General features: G+C 43.9%; 1 protein-coding gene across 1 annotated transcript in view; it reads right to left on the reverse strand.

Moving 5' to 3' along the window:
• The window catches only part of LOC145111001 (uncharacterized), an 85,056-nt gene extending 68,209 nt beyond the window's left edge, over positions 1 to 16,847 (reverse strand). Inside the window, exon 1 of the mRNA XM_079047305.1 lies at positions 16,739 to 16,847. Within this exon, the coding sequence (XP_078903431.1) occupies positions 16,739 to 16,847 (109 nt within the window). The remainder of the gene's footprint in view (positions 1 to 16,738) is intronic.
• Positions 16,848 to 17,075: the final 228 nt, after the last annotated feature.

The raw sequence follows: 17,075 nt of genomic DNA on the forward strand, positions 1-17,075 counted from the left end.
ACCACACATAAACCATGTCGACATATTCATAACAGATAAGCATACAAATAATCAGCCAATAGACAATCAGACAGATCTTACAGATCACTAAGCATAACATCATCCTATCTACAAGGATACAGATCTAACAGATCATTATAGCATACCAACATGTGATGACCCAAGATAACAATCCAATGGGCCGACCTTGGTGCCTTCGACCAAAAGTACAGTAAGGAAAACTCACCTTAGAAACTGAACACTTGTTGATGAGGTCCTGACTCCGAATCTCAGCCCAAACCAACACATAATCATCAGAATGACCCAAATCTCAACATAATATGAAATACCCAAAATATTCTTAAGTCTAACTCGGTCAAACTTGATCAAAGTCAACCCACCTCACGTCGTGGCCAGGCATTGGTCACATCGTGACAGCGAACCCGTTCTGATTCCCACTCGACTCAACCCAACGAGTCAACTCAATAAAAGAAGCCACCTGAATAGACATCACGACGTGAGCACCCATTCTCACGTCGTGAGCCTCAAGGGTCCAAACAGAAAGCGTGGGACGCTTCGATTCTCACGTCTTGAGATGTTAATAAGTCCTTATCCCAATAAGTCCTCGAGTTCACTTCATTCAGCCCAAAAAAAGACAGTCGAAAAACAATCGGGGGCGGGGGAGGGGTAATAAAGGGGATTCGTAGGCGGGGGCAGGTGTAGGAAGGTTGAACATTTTGGGGGCGGGGGCGGGGACGGGGGAACGGGGAAATTTCGGGGGCGGAGGCAGGGTTGCACTCCCCGTCCCATTTGCCCCATTGACATCCCTATCTTGGATTTAGGCCATGATGGGTTTTGGGCCCATTTAGGAGGTTGGGCCATATTGGGCTTTGGGAGGCCATTTAGGAATTTGGGCTTTTTGACCAAATGGGTTGAGCCTTGGTTTTGGGCCAAGTAAGAAAAGGGTAAAATGGTCTTTTACCCTGGATGTTGGAAAAGTAATTTAGATTCTTGAAAATGGGTTGAGATCCAATTATTAATTGGATATTATTTGATGGTGTTAGCGCGGGGATTTCCGTAATCAGCAGACTGATATTTTATCTGGGAGATTCAGCAGCTTGAGGTGAATTTCCTAACTGTGTTTGGCGGGTTGAAGGCACCAATGCCGACCCATGGTTTATTATGTTTAGGTTTCTAGTTGCCTATGTGACTCTACATGTATGATATTTGTTATGTATATCGGGCAGGGCCTAATGTTGGGTAAGGCCTGCTGATTATCTTGTATGCTATTTATCTTTGTGATTCTCGCATGTGTTTATGATTTGTATGTATACCTGGTGGGGCCCGATTTTGACCAATTTCTACCAAACACCCTAATCGTAATAGGTTCAAGGCCTCCAAGCGATTATTTAGCCGTTAAGGCCGAACTCTGCAACACTGATATATATATATATATATATATATATATATATATATATATATATATATATATATATATATATATATATATATATATATATATATATATCAGTGTTGCAGAAATCGGCTTTGGCGGCTTTGAACCGATTATGATAAGGGTGCTTGGTTGAAATTGGTCAAAATCGGCCAAACTCGGGCTTGACGGCCCTTGGCGGTCATAGGCACGAAATACTAAAAAAATTCAAATTTTTTATTTTTCAAATGTTACAACAAAATTTTAAATATTCAAAATTTTAAGTTTTCAAATTTTAAAATATTAGGCAAAAGTTTTCAAATTGTCAAAATTTTAAAATTTAAGATTTCAATTACTTTTTTTAGGATATATTAAATTTTTAAATAATTTAATTAATAATTTAGGGTCACCAATTGTAACACTCATAAAAATCATGAAAAAATTAAACTTTTTAAAATCAACCAATTTCACAAATTGTTTACGAACATACTTTCAAAAGCATTTCAACATCAGAGTTCCCAAAATCATAAGTCCAAACATGAGAATGTGTACGGTCATGCTTTCGCCTTCTCGCGGTCCTCTGAAGTACCTGAAACATAACCCAAAACTATAGGCCAACGCTTAGTGATTTCCCCAAAATACCAACACATAATATAAGCACAATACAGACAGCATGCATACGAAGGCTTCAGTCTAACTGGAACGCCCCACCGGCCTACAGTCTATCTGGTACGCTCACAAAACCTTAAGCATGACTGGTATACCTCACTGGGCCTTCAGCCTATCTGGAACGTTCTCCGGGCCTTCGGCTTGACTGGTACGCCTCTCGGGCCTTATCACAAAACCTTCATCGTGAGTGTTGTATGTGGCTAAGGGTCACCATTTTTAAGTCCTTATCCCAATAAGTCCTCGAGTTCACTTCATTCAAAAGCTAAAGGGGACCCCTAAGGTCCATAAAAATGTTTCCTTTATGGCCATGCATGCACCAAACACGATCATCTATTTTTTAGGTCAAAAAGGGAATAAATGAGCTTCAAACTTTCATGCATGCCTCAAATCTACACCAACTTCCAGATCTGAACACTATAATGCTCTTGGGACTCTTAGAATCCATAAAGTTGCCAACTTTATGGATCTACTTCACTCAATCATGCAATAACATCAATAAAATGGACAAAACTTCAGATCTATCCATGATAAGCAATAAAGTTGGAGCCTTTGATACTTACAAGGGTCCAAAATCAAGAAAAGATGATGATGATGCTGATTCTTTGCCCACACCAACACTAGAGTACTTCCTTCTTCTTATTTTCTTCTTCCCACAAGATAGAAATGCACCCAAAAGACAAAGGATCTTAAGGAGATGAAAGATTAGAGTTTTTGGAGGCTTAGAGAGTGATAGAGGCTGAGGGTGAGAAACCCTAGCCCTCTCATTCCCTTAAATACCGAAAATTTAGAGTTTTTGGTCGCCAACCACCTTCACGTCGTGATCACTATACTGCTCACGTCGTGAATCTTTAAATGATGTACGTGTCCGAATCAATCCTCACGACATGAAAAGGCATTCTTCACGTCGTGATCAGGGCAAATACTAAAACTCTTAACTTCGCAATAAAAAAAAGATAATGTATACCTGATCCAGGTGTTACACCAATTAATCGTTGCCTAGTCTGATTAATCGCTTAACGTCAGTCAACCGTCGAGGTACGGCCGGACAATTTTCACAACCTTGATATATATATATATATATATATATATATATATATATATATATATATATATATATATATGCTTCGGCGCACTAGTTTTTATGTTTTACGGGCGATTCAGTTGATTTTTCCTATTTATCTTAATACAAAACTTATATTTTTTTATAATATATTTATTTATATTGCATATTAATTCTGTTATATTCGAAGTTGGTCACTTTTAGCAAATAAAATGTAACACCCATAAAAATCATGCAAAATTTAAACTTTTTAAAACATTTCAAAACCCATTATTATTACAAAGTTGTTTTCAAAATAGTATATTGTCAGAGTATCCCAGAATCAAATCATAAAATCATAAAGTGTGAGGAGCGGTACGATCATGTCTTCACCTTCCCGCGATCATCAGAAGTACCTGAAACAATAATCGATAAATGTAAGCTTGAAGGCTTAGAGAGTTACCCCCAAAATACCAACGCCATATAGATATAACTATATCATATAAACATATAAGCAAACAACATGCATAATGAGCCTTCAGCCTCACTGGACCGCCTCGCAGGCTTTCAGCCTATCTGGACCGCCTCGCATGGCCTACAGCCTATCCGGACCGCTCGTCGGGCCTTCGGTCTGACTAACATGCTCTCCTGGGCCTGTAGTCTATCCGGACCGCCCTGAGTATGTTGGCCTTCAGCACAAAGCAGGTCCGCCTCAACCCAAACCCCAATCAAACAAACATGTGCACATAATATCATACGTTAGCATATATAACAGTCAAACCGATCTAACAAATCATCAATTATAGCAACATCCTATAACTAGGATACAGACCTAACCGATCACTAACATAGCATCATCCTATATACCAGGATACCGACCTAACCAGGTCACTAAGCATATCACCATCCTAACTACCAGGATGTAAAGTCAATAAGCATATCATGCAATAAACCCGTATACAAATCCGATAAGGGTCGGCATTGGTGCCTTAGACCTTGTTGATATAGTGAGGATAACTCACCTTGCAATGTCGATCTCAACTGATGAATCGAACTCCCGAATCGCTGTCTCACCAAAAATCCCAAACTATCCAAAATAACGAATATTAAGTCAATAAATGGGAACACTAATCTTGACTATGAATCCACACAGTCCATTTCTAATTTGGGCCAAGGCCCAATATCAATTCACTATCCAAAAGTCCATAAGCCCATTAATGGCCCAATTTTCCAAATTGGGCCCAACCCCCTAATTGGGCCTCATTCTAAAATCCATTACCAAAACTGGCCCAAAACATCATTGTTCAGAAAGTCCAGCAAGGCCCATGTCAAACTGGCCCAAGAGTGGCCCAATCCCGAAGCACAAAATGTCAAAAACCCAACAGAGGGTGTACGCGGGGTGTACTCCTCTGGTACGCTGGGCGTACTTACAATTGCGTTGACCACCATCAGGGTGGTTGACTCAATACGACGGGCGTACAGAAACTACATGGGGGGTACGCGAGGTTTTCCAAAACTCTAAGAAGTGCTTAATGGCTTAAGCACTTAAGCCCAAACTTTAGATCCATTGACCAAATATTCCTAAGAATCATAAAGTCTCGAACTTTAACACTTTGGACGTCCATAAAGTTCTTAACACATGGTATTAATCCATTAAGACCTTCCTACTCTATGCATGAGACACATTTAGCTATTGGGACATCATTTTTATCACTTAGGACCTCTTCAAGGGTCTGAAAGGACAGCTCATCTCGTCCAAATCACATCATGCACAAACTTGGGACTTTTAGGACAAGAAATGGTCCCTTAAAGCTAGAATGGAAAGATCTATATCATACAAGCATAAAGTTTGAAGCTTTTTACCTTCTGGAGGTTCTAGGGCACCAAACAACTTCAGATCTACAAGCTTGTTCTCCTTCTCCAACTCCTTGATGCAACACCTTCTTCTCCAACTACTCAAAACACACTCTATAAGCTCACACACTCAAGGAAATAATTAGGGTTTGGGGGAAATGGCTCTAAACTGGGGAGGCTGAGGTAAGGGAGAGTTATGAGCTCATAAGGATGCTTATATAGCACCCAAACCCTAAATATTAGGGTTTCCTCCTGACGTGAGTACGCTTAGCATACACAAGTGTACGCCCAACGTACTAAGGCGCGCCTAGTACGCTTAGCGTACCTTATGTACGCTTAGCGTACCAGCCTTGTTCTCAAAGTTTCAACTTTAGCCCTTAGGCTTCTCATGGGTCGACTCTTCTAACCCCAGGGACCACAAATGACAAAATAATAATAGAAGAGAGGATTCGGAAATACCTGTAAATATCGGGATGTTACAATTCTCCCCCACTTGACCTAGACTTCGTCCTCGAAGTCTGTGGTGGTAAACAGATCCGGGTAATGCTCCCGCATTTCAGACTCTGGCTCCCATGTCAACTCATATCCCCCCCCCCCCGATGTCGCCACTGCACCTTTACCAGAGGTATCTCCTTGTTGCGCAGGACCTTGACCTTCCATTCCAAAATAGCCACTGGCTGCTTCACATAGTTCAGGCGCTCGTCAACTTGAACATCATCCAACTGTTGGGTTTTAGTATACTACAACATCCTATGGTGCACATACAACCCTAAATACATTGGATCTATGTTTTCTCTATTATACATGCAAATATGAAGTTTCCAAGATATTACCCTATACTAGCATACAAATATCATATACTTGGGTAATAAAATAGATAGAATACATACCGTTTGATGTAGCTTGATGTCTTCAAGCTTTAAGAGCTTAGCCCCAATAGTGTGGAAGCCTCAAATGGAATCACAAATCACCAAAACACCTTGGAAGAACTTCAGAGAATATGTATGCACACTAAAATCGGCCCACTCTTATTTTCACACACTTGTTCCAATTTTGTGAGCCAAGGACCCCTTTATATATTATGGAGGATTAGGGTTACATCCATGTAAACCCTAATACCCATGACCTTTCATTTACATAGGATCTATGGGTTAAAAGCTCCATGGACCATCCATGAAAGCTTAGCCCAACCTAAATGAACTTGGCCCATTCCATATATATAAGAGTCCATATTTAATTAGTTCTTTTTGATCACTTAATTAATTCTAAATTAATTCTTGATCAATACTAATTAAATAATATGATTCCATATTAATATATTAAAACTTATAATATATTAATATAAATCATAAATATACTATTCTCAAAAGACTATCCATATAAATTGTGCCGGTGAAGTGCAACCCAAATGGACCATGCCGGGTCGGGTCAAGTACATACCAAATATAGTTATGGACTTAGACATTAATCCAACACCAACGACACTACCTCATCCTCGTCCAATATGCATTTCCGCAACTAGGAAACGTGGAAAGTGTTATGTATCTGACGGAGCTCCTCCGGAAGATCCAGTCTGTACGTAACCTTGCCAACCCTGGCAATAACCCGAAATGGTCCAATGTATCGGGGACCCAACTTTCCCCTCTTTCTGAAGCGACTCACACCCTTCCAAGGTGAAACTTTCAGTAATACCATGTCACCCACCTGGAACTCCAACTTAGATCGGTGTCTGTCGGCGTAACTCTTCTGCTGACTCTGAGCGGTGTGTAGTCGTTGTCTAATCTGCTGAATCTTCTCGCTAGTTTGCAAGACTACCTCTGTCCGTCCCATCACTCTGTGACCAACCTCACCCAAACAGACCGGGGTAGGACATCTCTGCCCGTACAAGAACTCAAAGGGTGGGGCGCCAATGCTGTAAATGATAGATGTTGTTGTAGGCGAACTCTACAAGGGATAGGTGGGAATCCCAGCTCCCACCGAAATCAATGACACAAAGCCCTCAGCATGTCCTTGAGGGTCTGTATGGTCCACTCACTCTGGTCGTCGGTCTGCGGATGATAAGTTGTTCTAAAATGCAGTCGCGTGCCCAGTGCCTCGTGGAACTTCTGCCAGAAGCGGGAGGTGAACCTAACATCACGGTCGAAAACAATAGAGACCGGAACTCCGTGGCGAGCAACGATCTCATGGACATACACGTCGGCCAACTTCTCGGCCAATGAGCTCTCCCGTATGGCCAGGAAATGGGCACTCTTGGTCAATCGATCCACAATGACCCATATAGCATCAAATCCTTTCGCCTTCCTCGGTAACTTGGTAATGAAGTCCATCGTGATCTGTTCCTATTTCCACATGGGAATCTCTAGAGGCTGTAGCTTTCCATGCGGCCTCTGATCCTCGGCCTTGAGCATCCTACAGGTCAAGCACCTCTCGTCGTACCAAGCGATTTCTCGCTTCATGCACGGCCACCAGTAGCTCAAACTCAAATCCCGGTACATCTTAGTGGCCCCCGGTGAATAGAGAAGTGAGACTTATGAGCCTCCTCCATAACCATCTGTCTGACCCCACCAGACATCGGAACCCACACCCGACCGCATCGGGTCAATAATCACCGACTATCGTAAACAAACCGGGTGTTTTCACCCCTAATCCTCTCCAGCTTCCAATTCTCATGACGCATACCCTCTGCATAGGCTTCCCTGATCAAGCCCACAAGTGGAGAATCCACTGATATCCTCATACATATTGTCGGATTGGAAGACCCAGCTGACTTGCGGCTCAGAGCGTCCGCAACCACGTTCGCTTTACCTAGGTGGTAAAGGATCTCACAGTCGTAGTCATTGACTACATCCAGCCACCTGCTCTGTCTCATGTTATAACGCCCGTGTTTTTAGGCTAGGCATTAATATTGATGTGATAGTCTAGGTTAACCTTTGTAACTCATTTTGAAGAAATGAAAAGGAATTATGTGAATATTATGGGAATTATGTGTTTTATGCTTAATTACTAGGATTTAATTAATTAAGAATAAAAATGAGCGTCGAAAATAAATATTAGATAAAGCCGATATCTATTAAGAAAGTTGTAGTTGTCGTGACAAGGATTACTGATATATAAAGAATACCGAAATCCGAGTTATAACGAAGAAGTTATGACCTGTCGAAGTTTCGCGACAAAACCGGCACGGTGCCGAATGACGTAAAAAGTGAGTTTTTGATAAACTACTTTTTAGCCTTAGTGATCTAAACGAAAGTTGTAGTGTTCGTTAAACCGAGAGTACGTATAAAAAGAACGCCCAAATCTAACTTCGTATGAGGAAATTATGATTTTTCTAAGTTTCAGCTTAGCAATAGATAGCTAAAAACTCGAATTTTAGATCGACTGATTTTTAGCCGACACAACCTAAACGAGAATCGAAGGTCTCGTCAATAGTAGTACAACGGTAAAAAGACAGACGAAAACGGACGTTGGATGAAGAAGTTATGAATTTTTAACGGATTTTCAGTCCCGGTCTGTTAAAAATAATAATATAAAAATTAAAGTCAAAATTAGCCAACTAAGTCTAAACGAAAGTTGTAGAGCATAGATTTACCTACGCGTGCTTTTAAAGAACGTCAAAAACGGAGCTCGTATGCGAAAGTTATGAATTTTAGAAGTTTTTGCACAAAAATCGAGAAAAAATGTCAAATCCAAGAAATTTCGCATGGTGGACTTCGGCCACGTCACCCTCGCTCATAACGCGCCACGTGTCCGAAATTTATGAGTCACCGAAGCCAGCTGGCGATGCGTGTCGCCTTCCCTCGCATCCGAAGTGCGGTCCAATGGGTGTCCGACGCGTGCCCTTGCTTGACGTGTCCGAGCTTCGCACATAGCGCCACGACCGAACCCTCGGACCATAGACCTCAGTCCAATCAGAAGGCTACACCAGGACCCTCGCACGTGCGAGCCATGTGCCTCCTCTTCGGATCTGCTGCCACCTGGTAGCCTCTCAGCCGTCCGATCAGAAGCCTCGCCCCTATAAATAGAAGGGTGCGAGACCTCCCGGTGGTACTTTGGAAAATTGCCACTTTTCACCCCTCTTTCAATATTTCTTTCATTCCAACTTCCCCCAAAGCCCCGGTATCATACCAAACACCCGAAACACATCCCGGAGTGCCCGAGAAGCCCGAGAAATTTATCTTTTCGGTTTTGAAGCCCAACCTTCGCAGAGCCCGGTTTCTCAATAAAACTCCCGATTTTATTAGAAACGATCGTTTTAGGAAACGAAGTGCTGCCCGATTATCATTAAATCAAGTAAGTGTGTAGTCACTTTCATCTTACACCTAGATATGAAGTATTTTCTATAAAATACGTGCTATGTGTAATTATATTAAGTGTTTATTTGAGGTGACTGTTGAATAGATATTTTACACAAGTTTTAAACTGTATATGTATTTTATCTACAAATATGTTGGGTGAAACATGGGTAGACGAAATAGTCGATGTGTGTTAAAATGGTGAGAGGCCTCGATGTTGTTGTTGTTGTTGTTGTAGTCGTCTAGCGGAGTATAGATGACGACCACGGACCTTTCTAAACAGTCCAGTGGAACACTAGCAGGTTCGCAACTTGTAGGTGTTGGTGAACTAAATGTTCATTGGCGTACTCCATCCCCCTCATGGTTGCCTCTAGGACATGTATGGCTGAGGAGTCCCCTTAGCAGTAGTGTCCATCCCGATGATATTCCTTAGGCTAGGTCCCTTGTGATAGGTGTTTAGGGACTTAAAGTGAGGATAACGGGAATGGGTAATCAGGGTTATTGTTGATTGGTGAACTTAATAAGTTTATTATTATTGTGGGTTGAAAACCCTATATGCTCACCAGGCTCCCAAGCCTGACCCACTCAGTTTTTTATTATTACAGGTAGTGGACCCCGAGCATAGTCGGAGGATGATGAGAGATTTTTGGATTATAGGCCAGTAGTTGTAAATAACTGATGTAAGGCTTATAATGTCTTGTTTATGCTTTTGATCTGTATCGGAACATGACATCCCGAGGTTTTGATATAAAAGGAAATTATATATTTCTTAAAGGAAGGTTTTGATAAACTTTTATCATGTTTTGTTTTGGGGACCAATTCCGCAACATCTTTTAAAAGGATTTCTCTGATTTTATTTTAAAAGCATAAATTAAATCGGTCTTTTCTGGCCGAGAAATTAGGGGATGTCACAGTTGGTATCAGAGCATTAGTTTAAGCGACCTAAGAAATTTATAGGATTTCTAAACTTAAACTTAGAATGCTAAGTGATGATTGTGAGATGAGTGTCTACCATATTTTAGACACGAGCACTAGTTTATTTTAGGAAAGGTGCCTAAAATGCTTTTATGTGCTAAATGTTATATGTTTGCCATATATGCCATTATTTGTACGGATCTATGGTCTGTTGCCGACCGGATCTGGAAACCCTATGTGTGTAGGATTCTAAGTGTATGATTACGAGATTAGAACTAACATGTAAACGTTTCGGAGTGATAAGGGAATTGAAATATCTATCAAGCTTCTAACCTCAACCTCAAGTGGTGGAACAGGTGCCTATAGTAGGAGTTGCACCAGAACCTATCACCATGGCTGGAGTACGAGCCATGATTCAGACCATGATGGCTGAACAAAGGGAGGAATTGAGGCAAATGTTGCTGAACAACAGGGATGAACCTTCAATTCCTGTTGAACAACGTGAATTATATGACGATCGACCTGAAGAAGGAAACAACAGTAGATCTGTTGGTCATAGTGAACCGCTTGTGGTTGGGAGAAATAACTACGAGGATAGAGTGGAGAGAAATGGGTGCAAGTATAAGGACTTTATAACTTGCAAGCCATCGACCTTCACTGGAAAAGAAGATCCTGTCGGAGTAATAGATTGGATCTCGGAAATGGAATTGGCTTTCATGACTTGTGGTTGCCAAGGCAAGTTACAAACCACATTTGCAGTACGTCAGTTCAGGGGTAGTGCTGCTCGTTGGTGGAACACTTTGGGGAAAACCCTAAGCCCTAACGAGCCACTGCAACTGACTTGGGCAGAGTTCTTGGTGCACTTCAAGCGCAAGTACTGCTCGGCCCAAAATGTGCTTGAGCTAGAAAACCAATTTATGACGTTGAAGAAAGGAAGTATGACCGTTGATAAATATACAAATAACTTCACAGACAAAATGGAGTGTGCTTTGCGTATTGTCCTAGATGAGCTGGCAAAAATTGACAGGTACGCAAAGGGACTTGCATGGGAGTATGCGGTGCCAGTACGTCAGGCACTTACTTTCGGAACCTCCCACTGTATAGCTGCCTCGATTTTGGCCGGATCGACCAAAATCCCCTCCTGGTTAACGAGATGCCCCAGGAATTGGACCTCTCGTAACCAAAAATCGCACTTCGAGAACTTGGCATATAGCCGTGCTCGCCTCAAAACTCCCAATAACTCCCGTAGATTGTAACAACCCAATTTTTCAAAGAAAATTTTCATTTTTAATTATCCAAAATACATTTCCATCATCCACAAAAACCAGTTACAATTGTTTTCAAAACCATAACAAATACAACTTTATTTCAAAATATCAGAGTGTCCCATAAAATGCCCGAGTGAGAGTACACGCCGCGCCATAAAGCCTTGCCCTTTCCCTTGGGCTCAGATGTACCTGAAACAAATCCACAAACTGTAAGCTAATGCTTAGTGAGTCCCCCAGAGCATACCCCAAACACAATCCACATATCACATATCAAGTTAGCTATAAAAGCTACACATATCACATAAGCCATGCATACAACATATAAGGAAGCCATGGAAACCCTCCAGGTTCTTACACCTAATGCCACGGGAACCCTCACGTGGTCTTATCTTCCATGGGAACCCCAACATGGTCTTCCTGCCTTGGGAACCCCCACAAGATCTTCACTACCAAACAAGACATAATGCAAACTATACAAGCAGATATACTACGATGCCATGGAAACCCTCCAAGGTCTTATACCGACACGGTAACCCTCACGTGGTCTTCCGTACAAATGTCATACTATCATATCGCATAATCAATCAACAATCTGCATCACATAAAATGGGCAGGCCTTGGTGCCTTAGACCCGTTTGGTATGGTGAGAAGACTCGCCTCTGTCTGAAGAATCCGAAAGCTGCTCTCCAAACAGTTCCTAACCCCCGCACTGAACAATGATACCATTATTTAATGTTAGGATCAAACCCATCTAAGTGAAGAACCCAAATCCCCAAGTCCCTCCACAATGGCCCAAAAGTCTTCTAGTTAATGGGCCCAAAGTCCATATCCAAAACCATTAATGGGCCTCATGGCCCAATAAAGCCCAACCATAACATCCATGGCCCAAAACAGATAAACTGACCCCAAAACGTGACCGGGCCTAATGACTAATTGAGGCCCAAAGGCTCAAAGGCCCAAAATAAGTCCAAGTCCATCTTTTGTGCGTACGCCTGGCGTACCACCCTAGTACGCGCAGCGTACTGAGTCCCTGAGCCGTACGTGCTGCGTAAGCTAAGTTAGGCATAGCGTACTAACAGATTAAGCACTTCTTCCATTAAGTACTTAATACTCGATTTCCTCACGTCCAATAGTCAGATCTAAGCTTATTAAGACGTCGTAGGGCATAAAGTTGGCAAATTTATGCCTTTGCATGTCTCATATGTTCCCAACAACCCATTAAGACCTTTACAAGGGTCTTAATCCATGCATGAGGTCAAAAATCCCATTAAGACTTCATTTTTATGCTATAAATGGACCAAAGGACCTCCGATCTAACCTTTTCAGCCTCTGGAGTTGCTCAACTCACAAGAGGAGGTCCAAAACCAACTAAAGGGACAAAATAGAAAACCCTAGCTAGATCTAATGAACAAGATGGCAAGATCAAAGCTTTATACCTCCAGAAGCTCCTCAAGGTGAACTAGATGCAGATTCTTGAAGCCCAAAGCCACTCCAATCTTGCTTTAGCAACTCCTCCTTCTTGAATAGACACTAAAATGGCCACAAATGCACTCCTTAAGCTCAAAACACACTCTCAAATGATTCTTGGATTTTTAGGGACGTTAGAAGGTGAGGGAGGCTGGTTAGGGTGGAGATCAAATGAGATAAGGATGCTTATATAGGTCTCAAGTCCGGAAATTAGGGTTTGCACATTTGTCACGTACGCCCCGCGTACTTTTGGTACGCCCAGCGTACGTGCTGGCCCTCCACGTTCATTTACTCGTGGTACGCTAAGCGTACTTATGAAGTACGCCCAGCGTACTCAAGGGCTTAATATGTAAAACTTAATAACTTCAAGGGCTTTTGTGGTAATCCTTGAATTGGAGTGTTACAACTCTCCCCCACTTGGACTAGACTTCGTCCTCGAAGTCCGTAGACACAAATAGATCGGGGTAATGCTCCCGCATCTCATCCTTTGGCTCCCATGTCCATTCGGAGCCCATTCGATGCTGCCACTGCACCTTTACAAGCTTCACTTCCTTGTTCCTTAGAGCCTTGGTCTTCCTATCTAAAATCGCAATGGGCCTCTCAATGTAGTTTAGGCTCTCGTCCACCTGAATATCGTCTAGAGAAACGACCGCGGCCTCGTCTGTGACACACTTCCGGAGCTGTGACACATGGAAAGTGTTGTGAATCTGGCTAAGCTCATCCGGAAGCTCCAAGAGATATGCTACCTTGCCCACCTAGGTCGTAATCCTGAAAGGGCCTATATATCGTGGCCCTAACTTGCCCCTCTTTCAAAACCTGATGACCCCCTTCCACGGAGATACTTTCAATAACACGAAATCCCCCACCTGGAACTCAAGATCCTATCGCCGTCGGTCGGCATAACTTTTCTGACGGCTCTGCGCGACTCACATCCGGTCGCGCACGTGCTGGATCAGCCCGGTAGTCTTGAGCACCACCTCGGTGCTCCCCATGACTCGGTGTCCAACCTCGTCCCAGCAAACCGGAGTCCTACATCTCCTGCCATACATCATCTCAAGTGGAGGTCGGTCGATACTGGCATGGTAACTGTTATTGTATGAAAACTCTGCCAGTGGAAGGTACGTATCCCAACTCCCTCCAAAATCCAACACACATGCTCGTAGCATATCTTCCAGTATCTGGATTGTCCTCTCGCTCTGGCCATCTGTCTGAGGGTGGTACGCTGTACTAAAATGCAGCTGAGTGCCCAGTTCCTTGTGGAACTTCTTCCAGAACCTGGATGTAAACCGAACATCCATGTCAGAGACTACCGATACTGGCACCCCGTGTCTATACACCACCTCTCGTACATAAATATCCGCCAACTTCTCGGTGGATATACTCGTAGAGATCGCAATAAAGTGAGCACTCTTCGTCGGTCTGTCTACGATCACCCATATGGCGTCCACACCCCTTGTCGTCCTCGGTAACTTCATAATGAAGTCCATAGTGATCTCTTCCCACTTCCACATGGGAATGGGTAGCGGCTGAACCTTACCAGGAGGCCGATGATGCTCGGCCTTGAGCTTCCTGCAGGTCAAGCACCGCTCCACAAACCAGGAAATCTCCCGCTTCATGCAGGGCCACCAATAACTCAGTCTCAAATCTCTATACATTTTTGTAGCCCCTGGATGTATAGAGAACTTGGAGTTGTGTGCCTCCTCTAATATCTTACTCTTCACTCCTCCAGTCACCGGTACCCATACTCGGCCACATTGTGTCAGCATGCCACGACTATCCTTAACAAACAAAGGATACTGCCCCCGAATCCGCTCTATCTTCCAGTTCTCCTTCTTCACCCCCTCGACCTGAGCCTCCTCGATCATATCCAACAATGGAGAGATCACGGTCATCCTCAAACAAACATTCCCAATCGGGGAACCTGCCGCCTTGGGATTCAAAGCATTGGCCACCACGTTGGCCTTTCCGGGATGGTATAAGATCTCACAATCATAGTCCTTCAGCACGTCCAACCACCTCCCCTGTCGCATGTTGAGGTTCTGCAGATCCATCAAATACTTCAAACTCTTGTGATCAGTATAAATGGTGCATCTCACTCCATACAAGTAATGCCTCCAAAACTTGAGGGCAAACACCACTGCCCCCAATTCCAGGTCATGAGTGGGGTAATTCGCCTCATGAGGCTTCAACAGTCTCGAGGCGTAAGCCATCACATGCCCCCTCTGCATCAGTACTGCACCTAACCCTGAAATCGATGCGTCACAGTGTACCACCAAATCATCCAACCCCTCGGGTAGTACTAGAATCGAAGCCTAGCATAACCTACGTCTCAGGGTCTCAAAAGCCAACTGCTGATTCGTACCCCATCGAAATGTCACATTCTTCTTGGTCAAGCAGGTCAAGGGCACATGAATCTTTGAGAAATCCTAGATGAATCTCTGATAATAGCCCGCTAGGCCCAAGAAGCTACGGATCTCGGAAGCATTCTTCGGTACTTCCCACTGCATCACTGCCTCAACCTTACCTGGATCAACCGAAATACCCTCCTGGTTGATGATGTGCCCCAAAAATTGTACCTCCCGCGGCCAAAAATCACACTTGGAGAACTTGGCATACAGCCTCTCCGCCCTCAGGGTCTCCAATACCTCCCTCAAATGTTGTTCGTGCTGCTCCTTAGTCTTAGAGTAGACCAGGATATCATCAATAAAAACGATCATCGACCGATCCAACATCGGTCTACATACCCTGTTCATGAGATCCATGAACGCTACTGGGGCATTGGTGAGCCCAAACGGCATCACCACAAACTCGTAATGCCCATACCGAGTCCTGAAAGCTGTCTTCGGTATGTCCTCATCCCGAATCCTCATCTGATGGTATCCCGACCGAAGATCAATCTTGGAAAACCAAGATGCACCTGCAGCTGATCAAACAAATCATCGATCCTCGGTAACGGATTACGGTTCTTCACCGTCAGTTTGTTTAGCTATCGATAATCAATGCACATCCTGTACGATCCATCCTTCTTTTTCACAAACAGGTTTGGAGCTCCCCACAGGGAACTGCTCGGACGGATAAACCCTCGGTCTAGCAGCTCCTGAAGCTGCGTAGATAGCTCCTGCATCTCAGGCGGTGCTAGCTGGTATGGTGCCTTCGCTATCGGAGCGGTACCCGGCACCAAATCAATGCGAAACTCCACCTGCCTCTCCGGAGGCACTCCTAGTAACTCTTCGGGGAAAAACATCTCGAAATTCCTATACAACCAACACACTGCCCGCATCTGTTGTGGTCTCAACCCTCGTATCCGAGATATAAGCCAGAAATCCCGTACACCCCTGCTGCAGAAATCTCCTTGCCCTCGCAGCTGAACTGAGGGTCGGCCCCTGCGAGGCCCTCTCACCATGTATAACCAGTTCTCCCCCACTTGGAGTTCGAACCCTTACTAACTGGCGCTCGCAGCCTATCATGGCCCCATTGGCCCCCAACCAATCCATCCCGACAATCACTTTCAGCCCTCGCAACGGTATCGGAACCAAGTCAACACGAAACCTCTCTCCAAGCACATTCAGGACACAGTCCTGATATACCCTCGCAGCACTCACAGTGCGGTCGTCAGCAATCTCTACCACAAGCGGGGAATCCAAAGTTCCCGGTGCATCCCAAAACTTCTTGTTAACTGCAAGAGACACGAATGATCAGGTAGCACCCGAATCAAACAAAACATGAGCTGACATACCATTGACTAAAAAGGTCCCTATACATAGACACAATGCACATATAAGAAATACAAATAAATAGAGAGCAGAGAAGAATAAACACGTACCATCCACAACGTCTGGCTCCGCCCGAGCCTGCTCGGTAGTCAGCTGAAATGCGCGGCTCTTCACCGCTGGAGCATCCACCTTAGCAGGACGGCCATCAGTAATCCTCATCGTGGCAGGCGCAGGCACCGCCACTGCTCCTCCCCATCCCTGCAACCTCCGACAATCGGCCTTTTATGGCCAGTCTGGTTGTAGTGGAAACATATCAAGCCCTTCTTAGGGCAGTCCCTGCTCACGTGGCCCGACTGACCACACGTATAACACACCGGGTTCGTCCCCCGGCAAGCTCCCCCATGAGATATCCCACACTTGGTACACCGGCCATGGCCCTGCTGCCCC

Source organism: Lactuca virosa, chromosome 5 (assembly GCF_052849685.1).
Source record: "Lactuca virosa cultivar CGN04683 chromosome 5, Lactuca_virosa_CGN04683_v6, whole genome shotgun sequence".
NCBI classification, from domain to species: domain Eukaryota; kingdom Viridiplantae; phylum Streptophyta; class Magnoliopsida; order Asterales; family Asteraceae; genus Lactuca; species Lactuca virosa.